The sequence below is a fragment of the Diadema antillarum genome, unplaced genomic scaffold (assembly GCF_040938485.1).
Source record: "Diadema antillarum isolate AM-2024a unplaced genomic scaffold, OU_Dant_1.0 scf00000014, whole genome shotgun sequence".
NCBI classification, from domain to species: Eukaryota; Metazoa; Echinodermata; class Echinoidea; order Diadematoida; family Diadematidae; genus Diadema; species Diadema antillarum.
The window spans coordinates 7,942,553-7,958,771 of NW_027270903.1; the positions used below are offsets into that span (position 1 = coordinate 7,942,553).

General features: G+C 38.2%; 1 protein-coding gene across 2 annotated transcripts in view; it reads right to left on the bottom strand.

Annotated features, from left to right (window-relative positions):
• Positions 1–13,358, bottom strand: part of LOC139723455 (WAP, Kazal, immunoglobulin, Kunitz and NTR domain-containing protein 1-like) — a 33,070-nt gene extending 19,712 nt beyond the window's left edge. For both annotated transcript variants that reach the window (XM_071634709.1, XM_071634701.1), the window contains exon 1: positions 11,747–13,358. In XM_071634709.1, coding sequence (XP_071490810.1) covers positions 11,747–11,858 — 112 coding nt within the window. In that variant the 5' untranslated portion in view covers positions 11,859–13,358. The remainder of the gene's footprint in view (positions 1–11,746) is intronic.
• Between the last annotated feature and the right edge of the window lie 2,861 nt (positions 13,359–16,219).

A 16,219-nucleotide genomic window follows, 5' to 3' on the forward strand; every position in this document is an offset into this window, starting at 1 on the left:
TCTTTACTCGACAGTCTGGGTGAACTTTCATTTTGTTTTTAATTCTTAATCTGGCTGTTCTCACTATCCTTTGTTGAATGAATGATTCTGTGACATCATTACAAATTTAGGGATCATGCCTACAAATAAACGTATATAACTTTATTACCCTAAGGCAGACATTCCTTTTTATTTAATATAATTTGCATACACGTAATTGGATTCCAGACGTAATAATTCAGACGAATCTACAAAGGGCCGCTGTGATGTGGCTCAATTGGTGACGGATCTATACCTTGCAATTAAAGGGACATTCGAGACGATTTTCAAAATTTCACGTCATGTAGTAAATAGAGCGACAGCTCCACGTATCGATTTGTGGAATTATTGTGGTCCTTGGGCAGAGAAACCAATACTCTGAAAATTTTGAACAACTTATACTGAACAGTGTTGATGACATAGGAGCCTCACATATGTCAGAAATGTAGCAGTGTAATTCCATGACACCGCTTGCTTTATTTTACCTGTGTATAGAATCTATGCATGCCTTCTTCTTTTGTTCTGCTTCCTTGGGCCCCAACTCATGCATTCTTATGGTGAGGCTGCCATGTCATAATTCTTGTTCATTGCAATTTGTTATAAATATTGAAAACATTCTTCTCCCTCATCCAAATCACTGTGAATTCTGAAACTCTGTACTCAGTACAATTAATTTATAGTTGTTCAAAATAAATGTAAATAAATCAGCTGGAGTTCTCCTTTAAATGACCCGGGTTCGATTCGAAATGGGTCTAGCTGAGCGATGTTGTGTGTAATTTTGCTATTCCCTCTAGTGTAACAGGCAAAAAAGCACCCTGTCCCTCGGATAGGACATTAAATCGAGATGTAAGAGTTAGCCCCGACTAAAACACGTGAAGGATACCATTTCATTCATCCACGCCGGGAGAGAGCAGGGTGCTCAGCCGGTAAAGTGGTGCCTACCACTCGTGGTTCTCCCCTAAGTGACCAGCTATCGTCAGCAACATTATAAAGTAGACACATTGCGTCACAAATAAAGGCTATTTTTGAATGTTGCCAGGCATTATTAGCAATTTATCCATCGAACCAAGAGGGAAAATGCGAAATGGCGGTCCTTCAGTGCCTTGGCATTGTACTTATCACTCATCAAGCTGAATCGCAGGCAGAAAACCATGAGAACAATAACTAGTAGGTCTATATACGTTCGTCTCCCATCAATGTGGAAATGGTTTTCTTATAGTTTCTGTCCCTATTATCAATTATTTCGTGAGTGAAGAAGTGGAAGGGTTATGAGTATGCAGTAAAAGCGGAGCAACACGATAGATCTTTATCCCATTTCGTGTTCTCATTTGAAAACAGGTTTTGGATGCAAGGTGGCACAAAAGCCACGCCACAGCTATCAAGCACCCAGAACAGCCTATTCTCCATACACAACAACCAAGGGAACCCACAAGAACCGGATGCGCAGACCAGTAACGCGGAAACACAACTCTTGCGTTTTCGGAAGCGCTGGTCGTTCAATGCACTCCACTGAGGTCATAGCGCATGCGCATTGCAAAGAAGATTATAACGGTGGAAGCCTAGCTGCTGCTGCATTGTTCACATTACTATACAAATACTACGCCTGGGTTCTGCTAACAAAACAAACGTACTCGCTCATGGAGATCTAATTTAGTGAAGGCGAGCCAAGCTTATTTCCTTGATACCGAGTCAACGATATATATATATATATATATATATATATATATATATATATATATATATCAGGAGAGAATTTCCTGCGGTTATAAAAAAACACAACAAACACACATGCCCATACACACGCAGACACAAACACGAACAATTTTCTGTTACAAAGGTAAAACAAAATAACTAATCTTTAAAAACCTTTAAGAGTTATTGCACAAAGGTGATTAAGGGTTGTTAAGACTATGGAGTTATTGAACAGTCGATTTAACAAAACAATGAAATACCCGCTTTTGAGTTGTTTTCCCGCAGGTCTAGCGGTTTATTTCCATAGATTTGAATTATATATCCGTCAAAGCTTCAAGCAAACAATCTTAATCAATACTGTCACCTCTTCATAATCTCGTGATAAAAAAGAGAACCCAACTAATCATATGGAAAAAAAATACAAAGAACAATAGTTGGATCAATAAGATTGGTATGCAATAATATACGGAAGGAAATATATGATTTTGCGAATTCGATTTCATTCAATAGGAAATAATATAGTTCTCTTAGAGGACGATTTTTTTCTTTATAGTCAGCAGAGGTAATATGTATAAGCTTATGTCTTCTTCTTTTTTTTTCGTGGAAAATTGAGCAAAGAAATGAGATTCCATGCCAGCCCGGTGCTCTACCGACTGAGCTATAGAAAGCCCTAGTTCAGTGTTCGTCCCAGAAACCCTAAATTTTCAATGCTCGAATGGTCAGAAGCTATAGCAGTGTGTTTGTGTGTGACACACACGTACACACTTGAACCTGGCAAAAACCCGAAGAATAATTCAACTTGGGGATATAAATGCGAGGGATCACCGAAGTGATGCAGCTTTTTGAGTATGTAACAAACGCAAACAGAAAAACTGACCAGAATGAATATTATTTATCAGTGGAAAATTGAGCAAAGAAAATGGGATTTTATCGGGATCTTTTTTTTTTTAAATAAAACTCTATATAAGAGAAAGAGGGGATCACGCAATGGGAAGAAACTTGTGAGGAATGACAGACAACACGCAAGTATACGACCAGCTCACAACAGGGTATCAACACCTACGCGAGTGCGTCTATACGTCCTTGATGCAAGATGAAAATGCGTACACGTCCCTGCCGAATTCAACATGTATACAGGCTTAACTTTTTGAACCGTCCCCTGGCACCCAGTTCACGTCTGGCCGAGGGAGTGCCGATCTACGCCCTGATCAATGTTTTCACTAGGACTGTACATAGTGAAGGCACTGAAAAGTTTAAAGGGCATGTTTCACTGAAATGTGAAATTGCTAAGAACATCGCAGAAATACAAAGTTTATAATATATAACATAAAATGTGCTCAAAAAATGTGAGCTTGGTCCCAATAACATTTGAAGATTAGACGAAGCGGTGACGTCATCTAACCATACCTATTGCTTCCCCCTTGATGCCTATATCAACAAACAAACAAAAAATGTCCTAAAATCATCTCTACGCATTTTCTTGTCTTCGGCCCACCAGCTATAATCACTTCGCTACTATTCTGCTACTATATTATAGTCAAAGGAATAGTTCCATGCGCTTCTTCTTCTTCTTCTTCTTCTTCTTTTTCTCTCTTTCCTTCTTTCTTTCCTTCTTTCTTTCTTCTTCTTCTTCTTCTTCTTCTTCACTATCATTATCATAATCATCATGGTCTAAGGAAAGGAAACTTGTATGGGAGGGAATATTTTGTGTGAAAGCAAATGATAGGGTATAATGAGACAAAATGGCGTAATTTTTATACCCAACAATATGCAAATTCGTTATTGAATTTTCTGATCCGCTCATTCTTCGGTTTCGGTCCTGAAATAAGAAAGTCAACTAAAACACCGAGTAGATTTTAACGTTACACACTGCTACATTCATCTAGGGTGTATCTTCTTGCCTTTTTTTTTTTACACAAATCACATGTAGACAGAACATAACCGACACTCTGTTTGTATTTCCTGTGATATAAAATCATTATCCTTATTATTCCATAATCATTATGATAGGTTTCCGAGAGATTTCGCCTTCTATGGACAGAGACAATTGCTTCATTTCACATAAATAAGTCAATTCCATCATACTATGATTATTTCCTCGGATACTAGTATCCTGTTTGGTGTTATACTAGAGTTGGACATAAAAAAATGAAGCATACAATTGCGGCAGTTCCAGTATACGGTTTGAAATCTGTGAAAATAGTTTCGTTTCCCTGAGGTTCTTACCACATGTTTTTCGGAGTAAGAGGTGAACTTTCGGGGCTATTTAGGTATAAACCATTGCTAGTTTGCTTTTCATCTAAATTAATAAGGGAAATCAAACACACCCATAAGTATTTTCTGTTTGTTATTGATTTTGTTTGCATTTATTTGTGTTACCGATTTGCAACCTTCCCATTTCTAAGAAAACCAGCTTGGGATGTTGTTGGATAGATTGATCTGTATCTTACTCGGTCAATCAAAAACATGGTTCAAAATGTGTGTGTGTCTGTCTGTCTGTCTGTCTGTCTGTCTGTTTTACTTCAATAATTTATGTCTAAACTATAAGCCAAGCTGACTGCTTCAATATGGTGCTTTATTGAGATTTCAAAGAAAATATAAGTTGCCATGCGATGTCTTTCACTAGACGTTACCTTGCACATGAGTTAATATAATAATGAAAAGCAAAATAGAGGAACTTTTCGACGTTGAAAAAAAAAAGGAGAAAAAAAGGAGAAGCATCACATTATCAGGCACGTTCCAATAGTATTTACAATATTCATTTTATTTGCGTATTTACAAAATACTTGATACCAGACAGTAACATGAAAGATATCTGAATAATCCTGTTATTCTTTCTCATTTATGGCAAAATTAACTCAATACCTATAAAGCTAAATTCTGATGACTTTCGCAGAGATTAAAGCCAATGTCATCACATTTCCTGAATTTCACCGTCATTAAAAAAAATATATAATGATGACAATCATGATAATTATAATAATAATAATAATAATAATAATAATAATAATAATAATAATAATAATGATAATAAGCCCCAACCTTACTGCTGCCAAATATTGGGATGTGTATCTATACAGGCAATGATAGTGGCGGATCAAGAAATGTTGTAAAGGGGGGGGGGGGGGGCGAATAGAATATTTGTATTGTCTCCATTATAGTCACCATGACAAAGATGTGTCACTGCACTTGCGTTTTATAGGTTTACAAGGAAAAAGAGGTGGTTTAGACAGAAGGAAAGTACGCATAAAACTCTATACAACTCTTCCTATTCGACAACAGTCACCCGACAAATAGAAGTGATTAGCTGTACCCGTCTGTGGGTGTTTTTTTTTTTTGTCTTTTAAAGGAGGTATTCCCTCAAGTCATGCTCGCAAATGTAATAAACAGGTACAATTTATGGATATGAAGAAACAAGGCGCAAGGTTATCATAAAAAACATTTTTTTTCGAATAAGAATTTCTAAATGCGATCCATATCGTAATATTGATTTCTGTGGAAATAAACTCAGAAAAGCGCAGTCATGACCACACAACACTGTAAACTTCACCTGTGCACTTTCTCATTTGTTTTGTACTAAATTGTTATTCATTATCACTTCCTCTCTTACCAAAACAACAAAAAGCTAAACAAAGGAAAAACAAGTAAACATTTTGCATACCTCGTGTCAAGGTCGTATGTGTTTCAGTCCTCTAATAGACTTTCGTTTCCTTTCGAACGATCAATTATAAATCGTTCATATAAAATGCCCCATGGCAGTATCATTAACGCTGGTCAAAGCAAAATTCTATTTTGACGTCGGTTGCGTAATTAAGAAAGTAACAACGGCTTTGCTAGTATAGGGCCTAGGTAACGGATTTGGGTGGTGGGTCAAATAACTGTTTTGATACCGTAAAGTTTACGTAGTATTGATTTTATTCAATTTCCTGCCATTCAATTTGTCTTATTATTATACAGTATCTTTTTAAGACACCGATATTTCACTGATACGAACCAACATAACAGTGGTGCTTCATTCAACGCCAAATTTTACTTTAACGAGAAGTTGTTGTCATGAAGAGGTACCAGAATGGTGAAAATATCATTATCGTTGCTGTAGTCTGAAAGTAATGGTTTCACAAGTTGTCTGATTTTTGCGACGGAGGTTCTTGCCACATAGGCCTACTGAAGTGACCAAAATCGTTAATGTTAATTGATGGTACCAATGAATTCATAGGCCCTAACGCTAGACATGTCAAAGATGTCGGCGTGAAAATGTCTTCTGAGTTTATCAATATATGGAGGGATTTTTTTTTCTCAATAGAGATTTTAAAGTTCATGGTATAATCACTAAAATGAGGATCGTATCAATGTCGATTCCATGGGTTATTTCTAGAAAGTTGAAGTTAATGGCGGATTTGAGAGGTTAAATAATGATCGGATGCTGGAAGAGTAAACGGGTTGCATCTTCCTTCCTAATTACGTCATTTCCGACCATTTTGTATACATTGTGTGCAAATTAGCAAAACCATTGACGCGGCTTGGAACATATTACATCCGGTTCAATGCCGCTTTCTCTTCCGGGTCTATCTGCATTCCACTTCCCACTTGTTAAATCGGTTAACCGCTGATATACCACTATCACTTCAGCGACTTCCTTTCTTTTTTTAATCACATATGATAGAGATTTTGAGGTTTCAGCCCTCGAATACCGTAGCCTTCTTCAATAAACCTCTTGCTAATGTCAGAGGGGAGAAATCCGTTTCCGGGCAATTACCCCCTGAGGGTAAAACCCTCACCCCCACCCCCCACCCCCACCCGGCTAAATACTGATCAGTGGTAAGGTTAGAGTAAATCATATTAGGGTTAGGGTTTGGTTTAGGGTTAGGGGTTTGCGTTAGGGTTAGGGTTAAGATTAGGTTCAGGATTAGGATTATGATTAGGGCCAGAGGAAGGGTCCGGGGTAATTGCACATGGGGTAATTTCCCTAGACCCGAAAAATCAAGTATGAAACGTTAGCAAGCCAGCGGATTATGTTTGCTGAGTGTAACAAGAAGGCCTATAACCCGTGCTCGCTCAGCTCGTTTTTACAGCAGGCGGCTGTAAGAAAGACTACAAGCGCTGCTCGTCAAGGATGTAGCAGGAAAGGGATTTGCTTGTTGCAATCCATAACGTTTCTACTTTACACCATTTCTGAGTATATGACAATTTTGCAATGGGGAATGGAATATACAAAGTATCCAGGAAACGGGATATTGACTTGAAGAGTTTTATTGCAAAATGGGCTAAGCGCCATTTTTAAACATTTCAAAGTAAGTTCAGCATCAGATAGAGCAAAATTAAACATTTCACCCGTAACAACTTAACATTATACAAAGAATATTCTAGAAGTTTAATGACTAAAATATCCTGTCTTTTCTCATTATTTTCTTTGTTTGTAGCACCTATAATCACAAATATCTCAACTTAATAACAATGGACTTAGCTCGTTTTGCGATAAAACGCTTCACTTTATCTTTATCCCCCCCCCCCAAAAAAAAAGGAAAGAAGAAGAATCGATAAATACCTCGTAAACAAAAAAAAAAAAAAATAGGGGGAAAAGTTGAGGATACAACGAATGACTTTTCCACAGCAGACAGATGCCGACGATTACTAGTAATTCATTTCACTTATCACGTGGTTAGGATTCTACTAAATACAAATGGCAATGAAGGTACGGGCTGTTAGGAGATGGTCTACTCTCAGCACTATGAATGTTCATAACGCCTTAAGCAGGTTATGTCTCTGACGAGTGGAAACATTGAGAAAGAATGGGGAAGGAGATGTGTTCTACAGGAATAGTGAGATTAAAGCTAAAATGAAACTTTCTTCCTACTATTTTGTTTTGATTGTTTTTTCTTTTTCTTTCGAATAACGGCAGCCAAATGAAATGATTGAGTATTTTACAAGGTTTCCAGAAAATTCAATTCAATTCAATTCACTGTATTGATCATCATAAACACAGAAGTATTTCTGTATGTACCGTGTCAAATGTGGTCCCCTTTATAGAGTTGAATCCATCCAGGCCTACAACACGGAGATTCAGGGTCGAATTCAGAATACTCAAAGTAAAGCATCAGATTAAATACACAAATTCAATGAGACTTGGAAACATTCACATACAGCCTAACTATGAAGCACACCAACTTGATGTGTGTCAATGTTTCTATAGCTAAACGGAAATCTATTTTCAGATAAACACTAAATCTGTGTAGTTTAACCAATCAAATTTTCCCTGTTTCACTGTACATTTTTTACTTCACTGATTTCTTTTTTGATATGTAGAATATAAAACATTGGCGAAGGACAGCATAGGAGTAAGACTAAAAAGGGGGAAAACACCAAGGATTTTAATAACTGGTGATACCAAATTGTCGTATGATGAACTTTGTCTATTAGAGTAAATGCATTTCCCCGCAAAATTTTCGTAATTTAAAGAGAATATGAAAATATGGTTACAGAATGGTTGAACAATGCAAACGATTTAATATTCAACATGTTTTATTTAAATATAATGTAGAAGCATGTATAACGTGAATTGCGCATGCGTAAAGTGCCACGCTTTCGACAGCGCATGTTGATGGCAAAAACCTGTCAGCTGAGACGGTTTCGCGCGCTACACTCCTGACACTCTACATTGGAGTAAAGAAGAAAACACACACACACAAACACACACACACACACACACACACACACACACACACACACACACATGTTATTTGAAACATTCGGTGTGTTTTCCTGTCCCTATTCTCGGCCTACCTCTCTCCTTTTCTTGAAGAAAGTTTTGACAGACGAATCAGTGTCAGTGGCTGGATTTCCTGTCTAGAATGATTTGGAAACCAGACCGACACTCTCTTCATATGATGTAGGTATAATCATAGGATTAGACTTTACAACGCATGTGTGTGTATGTGTGTGTGTGTGCGTGTGTGTGTGTGTGTGTGATATGTATATATATATATATATATATATATATATATAGAGAGAGAGAGAGAGAGAGAGAGAGAGAGAAAGTGTGTGTGTGTGTGTGTGTGTGTGTGTGTGTGTGTGTTTAAAGGAAAGAAATATATATCCATTCCTATCAACTCGAGGTATTTGATATTGAAGTTGCTGAAAAACAAATAATATCATTGATATATATGAGGATTTTGTTTTGTAACGATTGCCGGCCGTATCATTAAAAAGATTTTATTGTTCTCTATTTGATAATGGCCTTACTTGAAACTATCTGAAGTGCGTTTTATCTCTTTTTGGTTTCAAACACTTCATTTGTAAAATACCATATGTAAAGTCGTTTATCTTTGTAGACATATCATCTCTAAAGGCTGCGATTTTTATGAGATTATATTTATGTATATACATATATGTCATTAAAAAGTCTTATGAGATATATGAAAAATTTGAATTTGAATTTGAATTTCGATTTCTTTCTTCTTTGTGATCTCCAGACATTGTTTTCTTATAGGCCTATATATATGATATATGCTCATGTAACGATGTGTTTTTTTATTTTTATTGTCAAATTGTTTTAGTAATTTGTTGGCGTTAGGTGAGTCCACATGTTTGATTAAAAAGCTACAAGAAATTTGGCCAATTCAGAAAGAGCTGCAATGTCCAAGCTTCCTCCGTCCGTCCGACAATGTCCGAGGGGGATTCAGACCTGTGGCGGCTGAAATCTACCAGTGGACCAAAACAAAACACCTCCTTCCTTCCACTTTCCGATCGCTCCACCATCCTTCTTCACAAAGGAGCGGAAAGACCCGAATGGAACCTTGAAAATCACTAAAATAGGCGTTGCAGCTTCCGCTTTTGCCCCGAGATTCTTATCATCTGTCATATACCCAGTATCCCAGCCAAGCTGCAGCAGCCGAGGGGAGGTATACTAACCGAAGTATGCCCGGTATCTCCAGTTGAAGAGTTCAGTGTGCAGCTGTCTGTTTGTCAGTAGAATAATGTCGGTTTATAAACTTTATTAACTTGTTTACACACACACACACACACACATACACACAAACAATTGATGGCTTTGAGTGCGACAGAGTCAGACAAAAAAAAATAAGCTACTATTTGGAAACTTAACAATTAGTCATTAAACTTTCTTCACAATTCGTCCGCCAACTTATCTGTGACGTTGAATCAAACTGTATTCATTGACATAGGGCTCTTCCATTATACCGTACAAAGCACGAACGATGAATGGTCATGAGATCAACACGCCGTAATGTAAATTACGGTTTAATGTTCATTTCACTTCATTTCATTTCATTTCATTTCATTTCAGAGACATTCCTAGCTTTCATCACTCAACTATTAAGATTAGAATTTCAACTCAAGTTTACCCCGTAACCCCGCCATCTCCCCCCCCCCCCCCACACACACACAATACACATATCTTGGCATACACTTCCATAGTGTGTGTAGTGTATATTTGATTTACTCTGTCCCACCCAAGATCTTTGCGCGCCTTTGTCATTGCACGGACAAGAGTTACCATTGGTACTGATGGAGTTCATCACTATTGTCAATGTTGGGACGAGTGAGGCCTATAAGAAAGTAGAGGAAACATTCACTGCACATGTCACATTCCAGCTGCCAGAGATTCTCACAATTCTGTCTAGTTTACAGAGAGTTTCAGGAAAATTTCAGGCATGCATTCAAACGTTTATTCATTTATTTTTTCCACAGAAAGTAGTAGGCAAAAACAATGACAAAAAAAGGATTGCTTGGAAAAGAGGTAGTCTCCTGTGATAATTCATTCATCACAAATTATAACAGTTTTTTTATGTAAAGGTACTATGATGTCGCCCTTGTGTTCATTGATAGTTGGTAGAGCTAAGATACCTTATTTTTGTTTGTTTCTGTTTTTTTTTATAGACCTACAATAATTTGCTGAATATTAACTACGTACTCACTGTAATTCGATATGAATGAGGCAGCTTGAAATATTAAGCATATCTCCGCAATGCCAAGAAAGAAAAAAAAGTGGAAATTTCGTTGCAATTCCAGGTAAATTGAACACTATTGCTGATATGCGGGAGGGGAAATTACCAATTGTAAAATCAACCATTGTAAGCCGAGCTTGACGTATTGTCATTGCAGGTGTTGTTGAAAGGAAAGAAAATTGATACATGCGGAAATAAATATAATGTACAGGAAAATTAGCAACAGATAATATTTTTTATTCATGTGCACGAGGTGTTCATATAATGTCCTTTCGATGGTACGTGACCTGTCTAGTGTGTGCGAGTTCGTGTGCGTGTGATCCTAAGCGTAATTTGTTTCCGTTCTCTGATTATTAATCACGCCTGTCTGAAGTCCGCCCTCACTGGTTTAAAAAAGAACAAGAACAAAAACAAGGATGTGTTAAGGTAGCCGTGTGTGTAAAACATCTGTGCTACCATAAAATGCATTTTATGATGCGCACCATTGGAAAGTTTCCCTCACGATGCGATCTTTGGCGGCTTCGTAAATATGCGGGATTGCATTGATGCAAGTGCGTAACACGAGCCTCCGCTTGTCGTACCCTCACACCCAAACATCTATCCATCGATCCAGCTTACTTTTCTTTCTCTCTCTTTCTCTCTCTCTCTCTCTCTCTCTGTCTATTTCCACCGAGATTGATTACAAGTCTCTTTCTTGTTTCCTTTTCCATTAATTTTTGTTTTCCACTTTAGCTTATTTTCCTTTCCCGGTTTAGTCTTTCAAGTTTTGATCTTCTTTTGTTCATCTTTCTCTTCCTTTTTTCCCGTTTCTCTCTTACCACATTATCTCTATATTCTTCATTTTTCTTTAATTCTCTATCATTAGGTTGTCACTTGTTCTTATTTGTTTTCATATTAAGCCACACTTTGCAATGCTTGCACCTGTTTTTTAACTGATGAGCATTCAAACAGAAGTTCATAGAATTTATTCGCAAGAATAGCTGTTGAAATTAAACGATTTGTCTGTTCAGTATTAGAATATGCCATCAAAAAGGTTTGAAACAGATCACGCTTATTTCATAGCGGGTACTCACGTGACTCGTCGATGCGACCACGTGATCTCGCCCCTTCCAGTACCGGTGGACTTAAGAAGACGATGAGGCAGGACAGAAACGTGACGTCACAACAAAGGTTACGCAGTGCCATTCTAATAGGGCGCTTCTTACTGACTGACGCCGTAGATAAATCCCGAGACAGTAAAGGTATAGTGTCCCTGATGAGATGCGTCCCGATATCTCACAAATCTGAAAATTTACTCAGAGCCCTAAATACTCTCCCTCTCTGGCAAAAATTGATACGAATCTCAAGACTCGTGTTGTACTCCTTTAAGATGACTACATAAACATCCGGAGACGGGCGTTGGAATATTGTGTTTTTGCTTTCGTCGATATGGCTGTCCTTTTTTCTGTTGAAGGAGAAACTTCGAAGTTCAAAGCCCTTTCGAATTTCACCTTAGAAAGTGCTTCGCAACCCACGGCCCCTTTCTCCACGGGAGATGGGTTTCACAATATGCCAGGAGCAATCAGACGAGAGACTGTGTACAGTCAACCATCCACTAGCCTCTCAACGAACCTAAGACTCCTTCCAGCTGCACATACATACGCACCAACAGACATACATCAATATAGACTCACACACACGATGACTATCATAAACTCGTCTCGTGGTGTGATAAGACCAGCCGTTATTAAATCGAGCGTCGTTCACGCGGTCTTAGTGTTCTCTCTGATCAGATGCGCCAAACACACTTATAGAAATCTTCCTTCTTTCTTTCTCCCTTTCTGCTGTTATTTCTCTCATGGAGTTCAGATAAGAGATCTGAGAAATTAAATCTTTGTCAGAATGGTGATATTTGAAGGGGAAAATGACGTTCAATCCAAGCTATCCAAAGTCGTCTGAAAGAAACACTGGCAGGGCTGACACAAACATACAGCCAACGGTGGACTTAAGCAGGTGGAATAAATGCTGACAGTTTCGGAGCGAAGAAAAGACCAAATACACCGTAGAGGTTAATCGGCAGCGTCCACTTTATCTATGTCTGAACAAGCGGGCTTGTACAGGAACAGAACGTATGTCTACCACTCCGGAGAACACCATTAGCGTGCACCATTTGACAAAACTTTGCAATCGATGCTGCGAACGTTGAACGATGTTGAGATAGCCAATCAGTTAGGAAGGCAATACTCCATTAAGATTGCTGAATCTCCAAGACTGCCTCTCAAGTTGGAGAAATTCCCAAGAAGTCCACAGATGTTCAATTTCTGTTGATGATACCGCGAATTCATAGATTTTCGTCATTCGCCACGGCCAATGTACATGTCTGTAGTTACGCCACACCGCGCTATGGTCATAAGGCACACAAAAAAAAAAGAGACGAAAATATTACGCGTTAGTCGCTAAGATATCCTTTGAAACGAACGCGATATTTCTTCCAGTTCACTCATTGAAACTGAGGAAACCGGGATGACAAATTCTTATTCCACCGATTTTCCAAAGATGGCGAAATTGGCCTCCCTTAAGCCAAGCCTCCAAAATGCAACAAGCAGAACGAACAGAATAACGTGGCTGGTTACACACACCTTAGCTACCAGTATAGGTCCAGTCATAGTTGTGCTAAACAATGCCATTTGTTCTCCACTTGGATATACCTCGCTTAGGGGATAGGTGTACCTCTATCGGATGTAAGTTTCCCGTATCCTCTGGTAGCTTCCGATAGCGAACGGTAGCCCACTCGCAATTATACCATTAGACTGTCATCCTACGTTGACGTGTCCAACAGTTCGCTTTTGACACACGTCAAAAGGTTAACCCTTGGACTTTCTCACCCAAGATAGATCACACATCGTCCTGTTAATGCCAAACGGCGTACGCGCGTCAGATCTGATGGTATCCTTCCCTGTGGGATTCGATCGGTTAATCAAACATGCAAATTTGTCACACAGTATTAACCTTTGATGACTCCCACAATGGGACTGTCTATATCTTTAATATCTCTCTTTTAATACTCAGAAGCACACATAGACACATCAATTAAATTATCCATGTATACTCATAACGATTACATAATATAGTCCTGTGTATTAGATATAGGTATAGATATACTTATGCATAATAAACATAGTAGTATGTATGTACGTATCTATGTGTTAGGATATAGAACATGTGATTACAGCCATGTAGAATATTGTACATGCTATCCATCCACTCATTTTGTACACAACCATCTGTAATATCCGTGAAGGCATTCTACGATATGACAGCCTAGTTGTGTAGATATTGGAGATTATTTGGGGGTTACAAGATACACATTTATTTGTTCAAAACATCACTTATGTACAAAAGGAAAGTAGACATACCGACTTCTTGAGTTGTCACTGACGTATGTTAAGGGTAATATTATTCCCCTTTCCTTCCGAAAGAGGCAAGTCAAGCGTTCTTTTGCAATGCGAGAAAATGGAAATAAGTTTAATTTTCTTTATACTTTCTTTACATCGTTTTACACATGTGACATCACAATCTGTAGTAGTCTTCTCATCCAGCAGCAACTAAGTAGAAACTTCAAAAATTCATAACTTTTGAACGGAATGTCCGCAATTCCTCAAACTCTCACTGATGTGTTCTGCTAGTATTGCTGCATTCACTCATTCCACATGTCCATAAAGGTAGACTCGCCCTTTAATGTGGCACATTTCGTCGGCGTTTTCACGAACTGACGCTATTTCGATTTTGGTCAAAATTTTCAAAATCGAGATATTGGTACCAAATGAAAGTGCTTTCAAAACTCTACCAAATCCCAAAATTTTAGATCACAAAATTAATTATTCTTAATTTTATCAAAGAAAGAAAAAAACGACGGTACTCGAAATATCGAGAAATTGAGAAAAAGGGGTTTCACGAACCGACGCAGTAAAGATACGCCGGTTCGTGAAACCCGAATTGCTAGGGTGAAGAGCAATGCGGGTTTTACGAACCGTCGCAGTTGCATTATTTTGAGCTTTGTTCAACTTACTGGCCTAGAATTAGGTTTTGGCCCTAATCCAGATCTCAGAGTGAGAACCAAACCATCTGAAAGATGAATGACGACCTAAGCCAGCCCACTGTCCACGAGTGAAGTGAATGGTAAGCTATAATCCTATTAAAATCATGCTCAAAATAACAGTTTCAGTTGGACTACCATAACAATTAATTGCGGTAGAGTGTAGTCCCATGTATTCAATCGCGTGATGCTTATGAAGCCTAGTCTGTAAACGCCATCCAATTTCAAATTAGATCCCAAATCATATTATTTATAGTTTCTTTTCAACTTATGTCGTTACTTCTGAGACTACTGAGTACTGTAGTCGTAACGTCTGTGTGCAAGACATGCAAGATGTCAAAGTCTCGAAGACACTCATGGCTATGCCTTGACTTGAGTTGAAAATGAAATCATGAGATTGACAAAGTAGGCCTACTAAACGAAAAAAAAGTAAAAAGTCTAAAAGTAAAACTCAAAGGAAGAGTAAAGAATAAAGTTAGACATGTTAGACTTTAACTTTCAAGTTTAACTATTAAGTCTAAGTTAAGACTTTACTTGTAATGCCAGTTACTAAAACTAAGATCAGCTGAAGTCTAAGACCAAGTCAAATTAACACAGAGTCTATAGTCTAGCTCTAGATCTACATCTAGACTAACTTTAGTGGTAATAGTAGGTAGAGTCCACCCATTTTTTCCCCCAATTTTTACTTGTCCATTCCTGAAAAAGTTACTGGTCAGTGTCCAACAGTGATTTTTCCTGGTCAGGGACCGTCGGACCAGTGCCAGTGTGCAGCGTTGGTGTAGATGTCATCTATGACAGTATGTGGTCTAGTGATACTACCTAAACACTACGAGTAGTACTCTACAGGTTAGGTGGCTTTCCTGTACAGTGCAGTGTTATAGTATACTTGTGAATTCAGCCCTAGTACCGTACTGTGTGTAGATATGTGACATTATGTCTAACGTTAGTTCGAGTGGAGTACCTTTGAAGCACAGCGGTGGGGCTTTTTTTCCCTAAAACTTGTGAATGCGGCCCAACCAAATGGCGTTTACATATTCATGCGTGATTGATAGTGATACAGTAGCGCTGTCGATTTCCACAGCATCCATACATAATCTTTTGTCCTTTCTTCTTTCCTTTTTTCCCTTTGTTCTTTCACCCTTTTTATTCTTGGAATCGAAGGACTTCTAAGAAATGTCCCTCGACTGATTTAACCAGGACTCTTGAGTCCTGGTAAACCTAACCTAACCGAGTAACCGTTAACATTTGTTAGGCCTAACATAACAGTAACACTGACTTAGCCCTGTATTGACTTTGTCTTTGGCCGACTTACTGAGATGGCGAGTCTAACTCTTTAACGTTAGTCTAAACGTAGTCTTTAGATCTGTCAGTGTCAGTGTCACCGGTTATTGTATATGGTGCCATCTCTAACGTACGTTAACAAGTTGATGTTAGTTATCTATGTCAACTTACTGAGTCAGTAATAGTGGTA